At 40.2% G+C, this 15,217-nt stretch overlaps 1 protein-coding gene across 1 annotated transcript; it reads right to left on the minus strand.

Moving 5' to 3' along the window:
- Window positions 1-271: 271 nt before the first annotated feature.
- On the minus strand, window positions 272-4,915 carry LOC136205752 (beta-galactosidase 3). Its single transcript, XM_065996505.1, has 18 exons — window positions 4,603-4,915; window positions 4,422-4,517; window positions 4,218-4,330; window positions 4,049-4,115; window positions 3,838-3,930; window positions 3,581-3,724; window positions 3,391-3,479; window positions 3,204-3,309; window positions 3,025-3,112; window positions 2,798-2,916; window positions 2,555-2,719; window positions 2,282-2,460; window positions 2,084-2,193; window positions 1,901-2,010; window positions 1,575-1,799; window positions 1,291-1,493; window positions 873-1,209; window positions 272-791 (listed from the first exon to the last, which is right to left on the minus strand). Exons 1-18 carry the CDS (start codon window positions 4,771-4,773, stop codon window positions 663-665), a joined length of 2,544 nt encoding a protein of 847 aa, XP_065852577.1. The 5' UTR covers window positions 4,774-4,915; the 3' UTR covers window positions 272-662.
- Between the last annotated feature and the right edge of the window lie 10,302 nt (window positions 4,916-15,217).

Raw genomic sequence — 15,217 nt, forward strand, 5'->3', positions numbered from 1 at the left:
TGAACAAATAAACTAGCTGCTCGTGAGTGGCTCGCAGTCAATTTAATTTTCTTAATGAACCAAGCTCGAATATGGTTTTAAGCTTGAACCAAGCTCGAGCTCGCATGAGCAGATCAAAGCTCGACTCGCATTGATTACAGCCCCAGTATATATATATAAATCATTGTGTTTAAATTTGTAGAAATCACATTTAATTTGATTTTCTGCAAATTTATATTCAGAATATCACAAAGCATAAACAGAGTTGTTCAAGTGAGATGAGACATGAGGATTTAGAAAAAGAAACAATAACATTGATACAGTGTAAGATTCAGAACTGCACAGGAAACAATAAATAGGATCATCCTAGGATCCGCTCCCAACATGAACCAACATTACAATCATTTCATGACCTTAATTGTCTTTATCAGGTCAAACAATGCACACTTGGTTTTTTTCCCAGTGCCCATTTCCAATTTAAAAGGGTTGGAGACTCGGGCTTCTTCGAAATCCACCTGTAGCCCCCTCTATTTCCAGGAACTCAGGGATTTTTCCAACTCTATTCTCTATTCTAATTTACAACACTTCAATTTAACACTAATCACACTTTTTTCCTATTATTCTTCCTCACTAATCTCTACTTAAATTACTTCCTTGAAATTAGCATTCTTTCTTCACCTCAATTAACCTCTCCAATTTGTTGGAGTACACACTGCTTCAACAGATAACCTCTTCAACACATTCGGACATGGATCTTTTCCGAAGTTACTGTTCGATATGGTCACAATGCATCTCTCCTTCCCTACACATTTCTGTACAAACACAAACATGGTGAAAAGGCTGAATTGAATTCATACTTAACATTGAAATGAGGTTAATCTTTAATTAATTACCTTTTGAACAATGTCATATGATGCAGGAGCATGGCAAGTTCCTTCCTGGTAGGTTCCACAAGTGCCTAATGGAGTTCCGAAGCTCGCGAATTTAATGGAAGAAATGGTATGTCCTGGACTACACTTTAGGTGAACCTTTGGGCTATGGAACTCTTCTGCTTTCCCATAGCTCTCAATCTGCCAATTCTTAAGAGTTGGGTGAAACTCCGCAACTTCTGCGCAAACACTGGCCACTGATCTCTTCACAAGTGAAATTCTTGACGGATTTCCACCTAGTTCCTCGAAAATTACTAGTAGATTTTCGGTTGGCTTTAACCATGCACGAGGCACGTGATACCTGGAAGTTGAATTATCATCAATGACCATTGCATTATGCATATATATTCCGTTTCCCTTCACAAGTCTAGTAAGAATTTACCATTTCTGTGTCGGTTTGCCGCAACCAACTTGACACTTAGGAGGACGGAACGTGCCTGCATAGCTGCACCCGTTGCAATCACCGCTAGCGTATGCAGTCCAGTATCTCCCTATACTCTGCCCATTGATCCATATTTGACCCTTACCCATCCCCTCCATGTCCAATGCCAATGGTTCATTTCCTTCTGGGGCATTGAAATATGCCTACAAAGATAAGCAGAATATGTTAGAATTATGATTAATTTCAGTGAGAAAATGGAGTTAAACATCTTCAAAATTTCCCACCTTATGCCATGTCAATGGTTGTGGTCTCTGTGCGATTAGCGATGCTTCCATCCACCCAACGGATGAAACACTAGTCGGAGAAACTAGATCCATAGCTTCCCCTTTTAGTCCAACCTGGTATGTCCACTTTTGCCAGGATAGATCCCATTTTCCCTGGTCCAGTCCATGAAGTGCAACTGGTCCTAGAATTCCCGTGTTCCATGACTCAAAGTGTCCGCCGACATTCTTCATATACACAAAACACACAAGTGAGAAATTAAAAATGAAATGGCATCATGTGAATTATCAAAATAAGAGGTCAATAATGGTTGGTTATGCAAACTGACCTGTAATCCCATTGCGACACTCAGCAATGAAATTTTGTTTCTTCCGGCACGTAAATTGACCTTTCCAGTATATTTAATCCTCCTATTCTCTCTTGTTCCAAAGGAAGAACCTATAAAGATGTACTCTGATCAGCTGAGAAGACCATCTTATTGCAGACATAACAAATATGTACATTCATATACCTGAAAGTTGTCCATTAATAAAGATATGCACAGCATGCCCTGCTGATTGAAGAATGAGAGTAGGCATTTCGCCTCCACGCAGAAACGATTCAGATGAACCAATATCAACACTACACGGATATTAAGAGGCATGAGATGACCACAAGTATTTTCATACAAAAGAAAAGCACGAAGAACGAAGCGATCAATTTGTCTCACCTAGTGATGTACCACAAGTAATCACTAGCATCCCTTGTGACATTTATTTGCTCCAAGAGACCCGGAGCCGTAAATGTGGAGCCATCGTCGAGAGAATCTACATCCTCATCATAACTCTGCCATGAAAGCATATCTGATGATGCTGGCAACATTTCCATTTGAGATGTTTGAACTCCGACCTACAAAGGAAAATCAATAAAAACCTCGAATGCTCGAATTCTATTTCTGATTCTGCTGTTTACTTCAGTGCTCGAGTTCTATTTCCTTGTTTACCTTTGCGGTATTGAAGACAACATTTCTGCAATCAGGAAGGATGCTGATAGACCAAGGAGGTAAATTATAGTGCATGTTGTTGAACAACACTCTTGCAGCAGATTTTGTATCGTAGTTTGCAAGGAAAGCTGCACAGTCTCCTGATTCTGAAGAATAGACATGAGCCTGGGAATTACAGATATAGATTGATCAGTATGTAACCAAGTTATATAACATCCTGAATTAAAAGGACTAGAGCAAAACCTGTTGAAAGTTCCCTAATTGCGTCACGATTGGATCAGTTGAAACTAGAGCTTTCTCACACATCTTAATAGACCTATGAAGCTCCTTTAGATGACCATACTTTGGCTGTCTGATTAAACCTGTCAAAGTTAAGAAGCTAAGTACATTCCTTTTATGACAATCATTCAAATCGATTTGCATCATAAATACAACTGTTTGAATATAAGCACATTAGTTCTAATACTTACCATATTCATCTATTGGAGCATCATAATCATAGCTGGTGGTAAGGAAAGGACCACCAGCAGTGCGACCGAAATTCGTCCCTCCGTGGTACTGTTTCACAATACAAAATACCAGTTTCATCAAAATCAGAATTGAAAAGTCTGCATACATGTATATATAGCTCTGTAAAGAAGAAACTGACCATATAGTAGTTAACAAATGATCCACCTTTCTGTACAAATTTAGCAACAGCAAATGCCAAATCCTGAACTGGGCGTTGATGAAGTGGACCACCAAAATCAGAGAACCTTCAAAGAAAAATAGATCATAGTTAGATAAATTGCAGATTACAGAAAGCTCATGAACACAAAATAAGCGCAAAGGCATACCATCCACTCCAAGCCTCAGTCCAAACTGTAGGTTTGTATGGTTTATTGGGGGCGAACGAATCGCAGTAGAACCCGTTGCAGGTGTTTATCTAATATTAAACAAGTTATATTAACTCATGATATTCAGGAGGAATAAAATTACTATCAAGTAGACTATGAAATGAGAATTAATTCAACTATGGATGCTTACAACTGGATCTGGGGCATCTTCTTCCTTGCACATAACCCAGGGGACACCAGTTCCGGTTTGAATAGCCATATTTGCTGCCCAAGTCATATAATTATAACCCTCAGCTCCAAGTGACTTGCTTTGTGCTCCATACTCATTCTCGATCTGCACATTTTACAACGAAATCCGTTAATGTTAATACATTACTAACTTTTCAGTTCATTGAGACATTTCATCGAACAACGTAGCTGCATAACAAGCACAAAATAGGATTCTACCTGAGAGAGTATAATGGGGCCTCCTTGGGACTCAAACAGATGCTCACTCTTCATCAAATTCACAATCTTTTCAGTGTACCCTTGCATTGCCCTCTGCAACAACAACAACAACATTTTAAGCTCCTTATTAGAACTATGTTACAGAGTGAAAAACCCAACTAATTTCTACTCAATCTTATAAAAGCAACGAAGGAAGGAAGGAAAAGAAAACCTTGAAAGGCTCATTGTCGGTGCGAAAGCTGATGCCTGGGACATACTTCAACCAAACTGGAAATCCTCTGCAAATAGGAAATTTTTTAGCATCCATAAGATTAACCAAAATTCAAAAGGGAGAAAACAGAGTGATTGTAGATCCAGAGAAAGAAGTAGTTAGTTAGTACCCAAAATTCCATTCTGCACAAACATAAGGTCCAATGCGAAGATGAGCATAAAGGCCTGCTTTCTGTACTAACTTTATGAACCTCACCAGATCATATCTCCCTTCAAAATTGTACTATAAACCCACAAAGCAACATGTTACATACTATAATTTAAACAAAAAACAGAAGCAAGTGTAAAAAGAGAAGAAGAGAAAATGGAATTACATTCCCAGGAGAAGGCTCATGTACATTCCAGAATACATAGGTCTCAATCACATCTATTCCCCCATTTTTGGCCTTGAGTATCAGATCTTCCCACATCTACACAAATGCACAATAAAATTAGACATAAACCCCTAAACAATTATAAAAGGGGAAGTAAAACCATATAATTGAGAGAGCTCACATCAGGGGTGCTTCTAGGATAATGAATGGAACCAGAGAAAAGGAGTCTTCTTTGGCCATTAATAAGAATGGCCTTCCTATCATAAGTAACACTGCTCTGAATGAGCTGAAAACCCAAGCATAAAAGCAAGCACACCAAACTCAACAGCTTAGAAACTGAAGTAATTCCCATTCTTCACTTCCTCCTCTAAACTCTGAATCTACCCAGAAAAGAAGAGGAGAGGAGAAAGAGAGAAAAGGGTGTCGGTTTACTAACAAGTATGTGGAAGAAGAAGAAGAGGGTCCATTTACAGGTTTCAGAGTCTCACAGCCAGCAAATGTATATATACAACAAATGTGGTTTGATGTGGTGTGGTGTATATTGTAGACTATACACAACACATACCTTTTTACTCTCAATACTTCACAAGTGTCTACACTTACTAGAAATCTCTCTGACATTACATTAGGCATTCTTACAGTAAATCTAACTAGCTTCTTTTGTTTTTTCCTTTTTTTCTTTTAATAATGTAATGTAAAATGTAGTTGTGAAAGCATAAGGGGTTTAGGTATTAAAATAAGTAAATGGAAAACAACTAAGAATGTAGGTTTGACCTGTAATTGTGAAGATTGACCAGGGGTATTATCATGATCAAAATGAAAGTAAAGTGGGAGCAGAGCAGAATGCTTAATTTGCTGGGTCACTGTCTTTCTTAGAAAGATAGAGGCCCCACTAAAGAAGGTTTCCATGTGAATGAAATGAAATGTAAGAAACACAAACTCATCCCATCAAGATGAGAAATGTGTATGTGACCTTCCTCTTTCATCTTGTTTTTGTCTTAATTAATTTGGTATCCCTACTTCAACCATTTCCTTCATTTCCTCTCCTGTCATGTTAAAGGCGAGGAATATCAATTTAGAATAGTTAAAACGATGTGTTTTAGGTAATAATATTCTATTACTTTTTTACCCTTGTATTTTCGATTATGTTTCTTGATCTTAATATGGTATCAGAGCAAGATTTTAATTCTTAAAAACGTTTTTGCGCCTTAAAAAAAAAACGTTTTTGCGCACTATCATGGTGAAGATCCAAGAGCGAGTTCATGATTATAAGAAATCTCATACTGCTTCTACCAGATCATCATATCGATCAAGTTCTCTTTCATTACAGAATAATACGAGACCTGGTAGCTTTGGTTCTTCCTATTATGCTTTTCAGCTTCATAATTCTCATTCACCTATTATTGGTTTGGTTAGTTCAGTTCTCACTGGCGATAACTATTTTGCTTGGAGTCATGCGATGCTATTTGATCTCAAAGCTAAGAAGAAAATCACATTTGTCTTATAAGAAGATCTAGAGCCAGATTCATGATTTGTAGACTATGAAGTTTGGAGTCGGGCAAATAGCATTGTGATGTCATGTATTCCTAATTCATTAGCTAAAGATCTTGCTGAAGCTTTTTTCTATGATGATTCAACTAGAGTTTTGTGGGAAGAGCTATCACACCGATTTGGTACTACAAAGAAGAAATTTCTTTAACCTAGATCTAGATCTAGATCAACACCTAGTTCTAAGAAAAAGGAGTTTGTACACTTGGTGTAATGGTAGACTAGGTTCTGCAACGGTTGAGTGTCGTTTAGATCGATCAATGGTCTCGACAAGTTTTATGAATTTTTTGGATTGGATTTCTTGTGTTGCGCTTCCGCGACTTTTATCGGATCATAATCCTCTTCTGTTTTCCTGTTCTCGTGGTGATCCTCATGTTTCTCGCTTCCGGTTCCTTTCTATGTGCTCATCCTCTTCTACACGGGGTAATTGCTCAGCATTGGGCCGATGCACAAATTTCTCTACCTCCAGCGCAGCTTCTATGCCATAAATTGCGTACTTTACGTCCCATTATTAGAAATTGGAATCGTAGTGTTTTCGGGTTTCTTGATGAGAATATTCGTGTTGCAAGTGAGAAATTAGTTGTGGGATTCCTGGCAGATCTTCATGAGCAAGAGCTTTTAGCTCACGCTAGCCTCGAATTAGAGTTTCAAAGGAAAGAATCTTTCTATGAAGAGTGGAGTAGGGTTAAATGTTTAAAAGATGGGGATCGGAACACGTCTTTCATCCACCGAGTTGCTGCTATTAAAAAATTATGGGTTGGAATGATGTTATGAAAATTAATGGAGAAATTACGAACTCAATGGAAGTTATCTCTTCACATGTGGTGAATTATTTCTCTCAACTTTTTAATTGTCGTAGCACTTCATTGAATTTAGGAGTAGTTGCGGATGTTATGCCCCGGTTTGTCACAACAGAAAACAATGTTGATTTGGCGAGATGTCCTTCAAATAAGGAAATTCGGTTTTCAGTTTTTAGTATGGATAAAGACAGTTCTCCTGGGCCTGATGGTTTCGCAGAGATTTTTTTCCAAACATTTTGGGACATTGTTGGTTCTGATGTTTGTAATATGGTTAAAAGCTTTTTTTTTAAAACGGTCATATTCTTCCTTGTATGAATTCTAATCTTATGGTTTTAATTCTTAAAGTCGAGACTGCCGGCCGAGTAAATCAGTATCTACCAATTGTTATGAGTAATTTTAGTTTTAGAATTATTTCTAACATTCTCGCAAACAGACTTGTAATTATTGCCATTGTTTCTGAAAGCCAGTTCGGGTTCATAAAAAATCGAAGTATCCACCACTGTATTTTTGCAGCTTCAGAAGGGATTAATTCTTTAGACAAACATTGTTTTGGTGGTAATATGGCTTTGAAAATTGACATTCGAAAGGCATTTGATATGCTGGATTGGAATTTTTTGCTTGTAGTCTTAAAGGCTCTATTTTTCATTGCAGTTTAGAGACTGGATCTTTAATATCTTTTCTTCTTCTCGAGTCCCGATTCTTGTTAGGGGCCGTTCTCAATGCTATTTTACTTGCTCATGTGGGGTTCGGCAAGAAGATCCTTGTTAGGCATGAAATTGACTAAGTTTAACAGATAATTTATAAGGGAATTCGGGTATTTTTTTATATCATTTTGTAAGGAATAAGGGCTAATTAATGTCCTTGTGCAGATAAGCAAAGAAAAATGCTAAACTCGCTGGAAACAGCTTGTTTCGCTAATGCCAATGAGGAGTGGAGCCTTACTTGTGTCCAGCGGTTAAACGCCGGATTATCCAATGACGGACAGCGACAGATCGTTGGTGGCAGTGAAAGGAAAGCGGCAGGAAAAGCAGGTGAAAGTGTGTGGCGATGGGATTGCCCAAAGAAGCATGATGATTTGAAGTCTCACCCCCTTGAGTGTTCAAGGGTTAATCTAAAAGTTAATCATTTTTTAGTTTATTTTAATTGTAGTAAGTAGTTGACTTTGTTTGTAAAAAGGGTACGAAAGTTGTACCAATTTTGGTTAGTCTCGGTCTTTTCCCTTTAAATAGGAAAAGTAGAGAAGGTTTTAGGAATGGGATATTTTCTTAGTTTTAGTTTTTTTTAACAAGTAGAATAGAAGGAGAAGAGAGCTCTCATGGAGTCTCAAGCTGTAACAAGAATCTTCTTCTGCTCACTGCTCGATATGAGTGAGTAGACATTTTGAACGGGCATGGCATGGCCGGCCCGGTGATGTAAGTTTTACAACGTTTTTATGAATATTTAGTATTTTGCCAATGTTGTGATCAATGAGGATTTAACTTTCTTGCGTAAGCATGTATGTATGTGTTAGATGAATGTTAGTACACTGCTTTCATCTTCACCGATATCTCTATTGATCTCCCAACTTCGAAGCTGACAAGTTAGAAGGTTGTGTCGAGGGTTTTCTCATCTAGAAATGCAGTTTTGTTCTTAATGCTAGAAAGAACGTATCTTTAGGACGCTAAAGATGTTAGTAAATCTTAGGAGTTTGAGAACACACGACAGTTGACTCAAACTCACTTAAAAACTGATACTTTGGCTTCGTTGGCATTATCTTTTATTCATCGAATGTTGTAAAATGTAGCACACCGTGTTCGGTCATGTAAAGCCTGTTCTCTTCCCTTAACCTTTGAAAAGTAACCTTATTTCCTTGATTGAGTATTCTGCCTGAGTCATTAAACAACCAACATCAAACAAACAACCATAAAGGAAGGCACTTTTATAACACACACTGTTTAGCAACGATTTCCCATATTTATTTGTATCACAATCCCTGTGGAGACGATACTCACTTATCACTTTATTACTTGTATCTAGTGCACTTGCTAGAGTCTGTTTACAGGACAACAAGTTTTTGGCGCCGTTGCCGGGGATTGAGAGCAACAAATTTATAGTTGAAATTTCTGTAAAACAGGGTGTTTTTAATCTGTGTGTTAAGGCGTGCAGGAACAAAAAGGTCATTTTTTCCGTTTATACGTAGAGCTGCACCTCCTGTTTTTCCTATCGATCTCGAATTAGAGAGAACGTGTAGACGAAACAGAGCGGGAGCTCGACGTACTAGACAAAGAGAAAGGCAAAGAGAGAGAAGAATGGCTGGAAGGGAAGGACCAGAACAACAAGTTCCACCAAACCAAGAAGAGGAAGGAGAAAATAATAACCCTCCTGTTATGAGAATCAGAGACTACTCTAGGCCAACTACCGAGGGACACTCATCGTGTATCGTATTTCCCAACGAGGGAAACAACATGTTCGAAGTAAAAGGGTCAATGATACAAATGATCCAAGCCTCGGTGCAATTTAATGGGTTTCAATCTAAAGATCCTAATGGGCATCTTCAAGAATTCATTACCTTGTGCAACACATTCAGGTCGAACAGAGGTGTCTCTGATGATGTGATCAAATTAAAGCTGTTCCCTTTTTCACTAAGGGATAAAGCAAAAACATGGCTGTGGAATTTACAGCCTGGAACGATCACGAGTTGGGAAGAAATGGCACGAGCTTTTCTAATGAAGTATTTTCCGCCTCGACAAGCCATTAAGCTACGAAATGAAGTGTCACGCTTCATACAGGACGAAGATGAGCCGTTGGCAGAAGCATGGGAAAGATGCAAGGAGCTGCTCAGAAGGGTGCCAAATCATGGTATCCCCATGTGGATGCAAATGCAAAATTTTTACAATGGCGCGACCAACGTTTACAAAATCCAGATCGAATCTATCGGGAATGGTAACCCGGAAGATCTAGAGCCACAAGCTTTATATGACCTAATAGAGAAAGTGGTCAGCACGAGTTACAACTGGCATTCGTCACGAAGTGAAGGAAAAAGGACAGGAAACGAGGATGTCGTTTCAAAACTAACAAGCCAAGTAGAACAGCTTACCCGGCAGGTGGGAAAGATAAATGTCTCGTCCATTCACAATGAACCGCCATTTAGTGAACCACCATTCAATGAAAGTTGTGGTTTTTACGGAGGAGCTCATTTCAATATCAACTGTCCTGGAGTTAAGCAAGGAAAAGGCACACGGGCTGAATGCGACTACGCAGGGTACAATCAGAGGAATCAGCCCAACCGTTATTCTAGCACTTACAACTCGGAAACGAGGAACCATCCAAATTTTGGATGGACAGGCCAACCGAACCAGCAAGGACAGTATCAAGATCAGCCGAGGTATCAACAACAGCAAGGAGGACATTACCAAAGACAACCTCAGCAGCATTATAAGCAACCTGTGCCACAAAAGGAAGAAGTCGAACCAGATATGAAAACAATGATGATGCAGTTCATGAAACAGACGCAGGCATCGATCAAGAATCTGGAAACACAAGTCCACCAGATCGCCGCGTCCACATCAAAAGGAAAAGGAGTAATGCCGAGCAATACTGAGCCAAATCCTAAAGGCGACGTCATGGCAATCACCTTGAGGTCTGGTAAGGAAACTCAACCAGTTGTTTTATCTAACAAAGATGCTGAGCGTGCAGAAACATCCAAAGAGGCTGAAAGAGAACTGGAACAAGCTGTTCCTGGTAATGAAGAAACGAGGAAGGATAACCAAGCAAGTAAGCCAAATCAAGAGGAGGAAAGGGCTTGTAAACCACCACAGCCGTATGTCCCACCGGTGCCATATCCAACACGGCTGATCAACAAGAAGTTGGAGGAGCAGAATTCTAAAGTATTGGACACTTTGAGGAAATTGCACATCAACATACCTTTTGTGGAAGCACTGGCACAGATGCCGACATACGCAAAATTCCTCTAAGATATCTTGTCGAACAAGAAGAAACTGGAGAACATTTCCATGATACAACTCAACAGAGACTGTTCGTCCATACTCCAAAACAAGCAGCAGCTTCCAAAGAAGCTAAAAGATCCAGGGAGTTTTTCGATTCCTTGTTCAATTGGGAAGCTGACTATTGAAAATGCACTTTGCGACCTAGGAGCTAGCATAAACCTAATGCCATATTCTGTATATGCACAACTCGGGTTAGGAGAACCACAACCCACTCGTATGTCTATTCAATTAGCTGATCGTTATGTATGCTATCCTAGGGGAGTAGTAGAAGACGTGTTAGTCCAAGTAGGAAAATTCATTTTGCCTGTTGATTTCATTATAATGGACATTGATGAAGATTTGCATGTCCCTATTATCCTAGGAAGACCATTTCTAGCAACAGGAAAAGCATTGATAGATGTAGGAGAGGGAAATTTATTCTTAAGGATAAATGGTGAGGAAGTGATATTTAAAATGAATGAAGCAATGAGGCGTGCGAATAATAATGATGACACTTGCTGTTTCTTAGATGATTTTCAGAGTCTTACTACTTTGCAGGAACAGGACACATTAGAAACTTTATTGGGGAGAGAGGTGAACATATGCGAAGGAACAGGTTGTTCCATTGAAAGCAACTTTCCGACACCTCCGTTAGACCCAGCTGTTCCAACTCATCAAGAACCACCAGAGGTACCCACTGTGCCTGTGTCTAAGCCAGAATTGAAGCCGTTGCCTGAACATCTCGAGTATGCTTTCCTGGAACCACCCAGCGGAAGTCCTATCATCATATCATCAAAATTAACTCCTGACCAAAAGGCGCAACTAATGGCGGTCTTGCGAAGAAACAAGGCTGCAATAGCATGGAAAATTGATGACATAAAAGGAATTAGCCCGACAGTCTGTGTTCATAGAATCTTGATGGAAAAGGACCACCGACCAACTGTTCAGCCGCAACGTAGGCTAAATCCCCACATGAAGGAGGTTGTGAGAAAGGAGGTGATCAAACTTCTCGATGCTGGCATTATCTACCCAATATCTGATAGTGTGTGGACAAGCCCTGTCCACGTTGTGCCAAAGAAAGGTGGAACAACCGTAGTCCTAAACGAAAAGGACGAGCTAGTACCCACAAGAACAATAACAGGGTGGAGAGTTTGCGTCGACTACAGAAAGCTTAATGAAGCCACAAGGAAGAACCATTTCCCCTTACCCTTCATTGACCAGATGTTAGAACGACTAGCGGGCTATGCATTCTATTGTTTTCTTGATGGGTATTCAGGATACAACCAAATCGCAATTCATTGCGAAGACCAAGAGAAAACCACGTTCACATGTCCATATGGGACTTATGCTTACAGAAGGATGCCTTTCGGACTGTGCAACGCTCCTGCCACTTTTCAGAGATGTATGATGTCAATTTTTTATGACATGGTGGAGCGGACTATGGAAATTTTTATGGATGACTTCTCGATCTATGGAAGTTCATTCGATAGCTGTTTAATCAACCTTGAAGCGGTGTTAATCAACCTTGAAGCGGTGCTCGCGCGGTGCAAGGAGACTAATTTAGTCTTGAACTGGGAAAAGTGCCACTTCATGGTCAATGGAGGAATTGTCCTAGGGCATAAAATTTCTGAGAAAGGGATGGAAGTGGACAAGGCAAAAGTGGAAGTAATCGAGAAGCTGGCTGTGCCTGCGAACGTCAAAGATGTGAGAAGTTTTTTGGGGCACGCAGGGTTTTATCGCCGGTTTATAAAAGATTTTTCAAAGATAGCACTCCCATTGTCAGCCCTACTCCATAAGGAAGCCAAGTTCTCTTTCAATGCAGACTGTTTGAAGGCCTTTGAGCTCTTAAAGACTAAGCTGATCAACTCACCTATACTAGCAGGACCAGATTGGGAGCAACCTTTTGAAATAATGTGCGACGCAAGCGACACTTGTGTGGGAGCTGTTCTTGGACAGAGGATTGAGAAGAGGTTTCGACCTATTTACTATGCCAGCAAAACATTGAACGTGGCCCAGCAAAACTATACAACTACCGAGAAGGAACTTCTGGCGGTTGTGTATGCTTTCGACAAGTTCAGGCCCTACTTGGTTTTATCCGGGGTGATTGTTCACACAGATCACGCAGCGTTGCGATACTTGTTCGCGAAACAAGATGCTAAGCCAAGGTTGATCCGATGGTTGCTATTACTTCAGGAGTTCGATTTGGAAATTAAGGATAAAAAGGGAACGGAGAATGTTGGTGCAGATCATTTGTCAAGGATAGATAACAAAGGCAGGGTTGAACAAATAGAAATCGTGGAAAGGTTTCCTGACGAGCATCTGTATGCGGCACAGTCTGCGCCATGGTTCGCCGATATAGCTAATTACCTTGCAACTTCGCTCAAACCACACAACCTATCCACAAATCAAAAAAGGAAGTTTTTCTCCGAAATCAAATATTATTTTTGGGATGACCCTTACCTTTTCAGGTTGTGAGCGGACCAAATCATTCGAAGATGCATATCGCAAGAAGAGGGACAGGATGTTCTCAGCCACTGTCATAACCGCGAAGCAGGAGGACACCATAGTGCAAGCCGTACCGCGGCAAAGGTGCTCCAATCAGGTTTTTTCTGGCCCACTCTTTTTAAGGATGCTAATGCATTCGTTGGAACTTGCAATGAGTGCCAACGAATGGGAAACATTTCAGCTCGAAATGCTATGCCCCTAAACAACATAGTTGTGTGCGAAATTTTTGACATCCGGGGCATAGATTTTATGGGACCATTCCCAACTTCCCAAGGGAATAAATACATCCTAGTGGCTGTGGATTATGTGAGCAAATGGGTCGAAGCAATAGCAAGTCCCACCAATGACGCCCGTGTGGTAGTCAAATTTCTGAAAAGACTGTTCGCCAGATTCGGGGTCCCGCGAGCGATCATCAGTGATCAAGGGACCCACTTCTGTAATGCGAAATTTGAAAAATTAATGGGAAAACTTGGAGTGTCACATAGGGTTGCCACACCATACCATCCACAAACCAGTGGACAGGTGGAGATCTCCAATAGAGAAATAAAAAGAATCTTAGAGAAAACCGTTGGCAACTCTCGAAAGGATTGGGCAAACAAGCTCGATGATGCTCTATGGGCATATCGTACCGCTTATAAAACACCGATTGGAATGTCTCCTTTTCGGTTGTTATACGGGAAATCTTGTCACTTGCCGGTGGAAATGGAACACCGCGCATTTTGGGCGTTAACATTTTTAAATTTTGAGACACAGGCTGTTGGTGAACAAAGAAGTTTACAGCTGAGCGAAATGGAGGAATTCAGGCTGTTCTCATACGAAAATGCGGTGAATTACAAAGCCAGGACCAAGCAGTGGCACGACAAAAAGCTCATGAACAAGGTGTTCCATGAAGGACAAAATGTCCTTCTTTTCAATTCACGATTGAGGCTCTTTCCGGGAAAGCTCAAGTCAAGATGGTCAGGACCATTCATTGTGAACCGTGTATTTGCACATGGAGCTGTTGAAATTTTCAAATATGGGGGTGATCCTTTTAAGGTGAACGGACAAAGATTAAAACCATATTTAGAGAACGATCACACAAGGAAGATCGATACTGTTCATTTCCAGGATCCCCCAGGATAGTAAAAGCAAGAGAACAGGGTGTCCGCTACAAACACCAATTGTAGCACAAGTAACTTTGCATTTTATTGATTTTTATCTTTACTTTTTATTTTTATTTTGTTTCTCTTGTGTAAAGTGTGTTTGAAGTTGACTTCATTTTGAGTAATTTCTGCCTAGGCACAATTGTAAAACCTAAAAATCCTTCCAAGGGTGAGGTAGTACAATTGTACCTGTGTTGTAGGGAAAGGGAAAATCGTAGAAATTTGGGCGGTAGGAATTTGTTATTAAAGCTAGGAAAAGTGGAACGTCCACTCCTATGCCAAATAGGCAATCATACCGCCTGTTTTTCTCCTCGATAAGATTGAACATATGGGGGATATAAATGCTAAAATAAAATCTTGACCGTTCATCTACCCTATTCTGATTCGAAAATACGCGCCTTTCTGCCGATTTGTCCAGGTGGCCGACTTTGATTCGGCCTCAAACTGACAGATTGGCGAGAAGATGCCTCGTTTCCCCTACTTAAAGATGCTTTATCTCAGTTCAGTCCGTCTATCACCATATTTCTTTCTTTTCTTTGAGATTTCTTTTCACAAAGGCAGTTCATGATCTGTGCCCTATACCACTGAAAAACCCTACTTAAACTTGAAAGCGAAATGAGAACCCGAGGCTCGGGCAAAAACGTGAAAATTGAGGGTTCTTCCAAGAAAGAAAAAGCAAAGGCAAAAATGGCGGAACCGTGCACTGTGGCGTTTGTCCCAGATGAGAAGCTGGTCAAGAAACTCTCCCAGTTCAAAGACGCCTCTGTTCAGGCGTACTATGATGAGCTAGCGAAACTTCAGTTTGGACCCATCCGAACAGTTTGCTGGGAATCCCT

The sequence above is a fragment of the Euphorbia lathyris genome, chromosome 1 (assembly GCF_963576675.1).
Source record: "Euphorbia lathyris chromosome 1, ddEupLath1.1, whole genome shotgun sequence".
NCBI classification, from domain to species: Eukaryota; Viridiplantae; Streptophyta; class Magnoliopsida; order Malpighiales; family Euphorbiaceae; genus Euphorbia; species Euphorbia lathyris.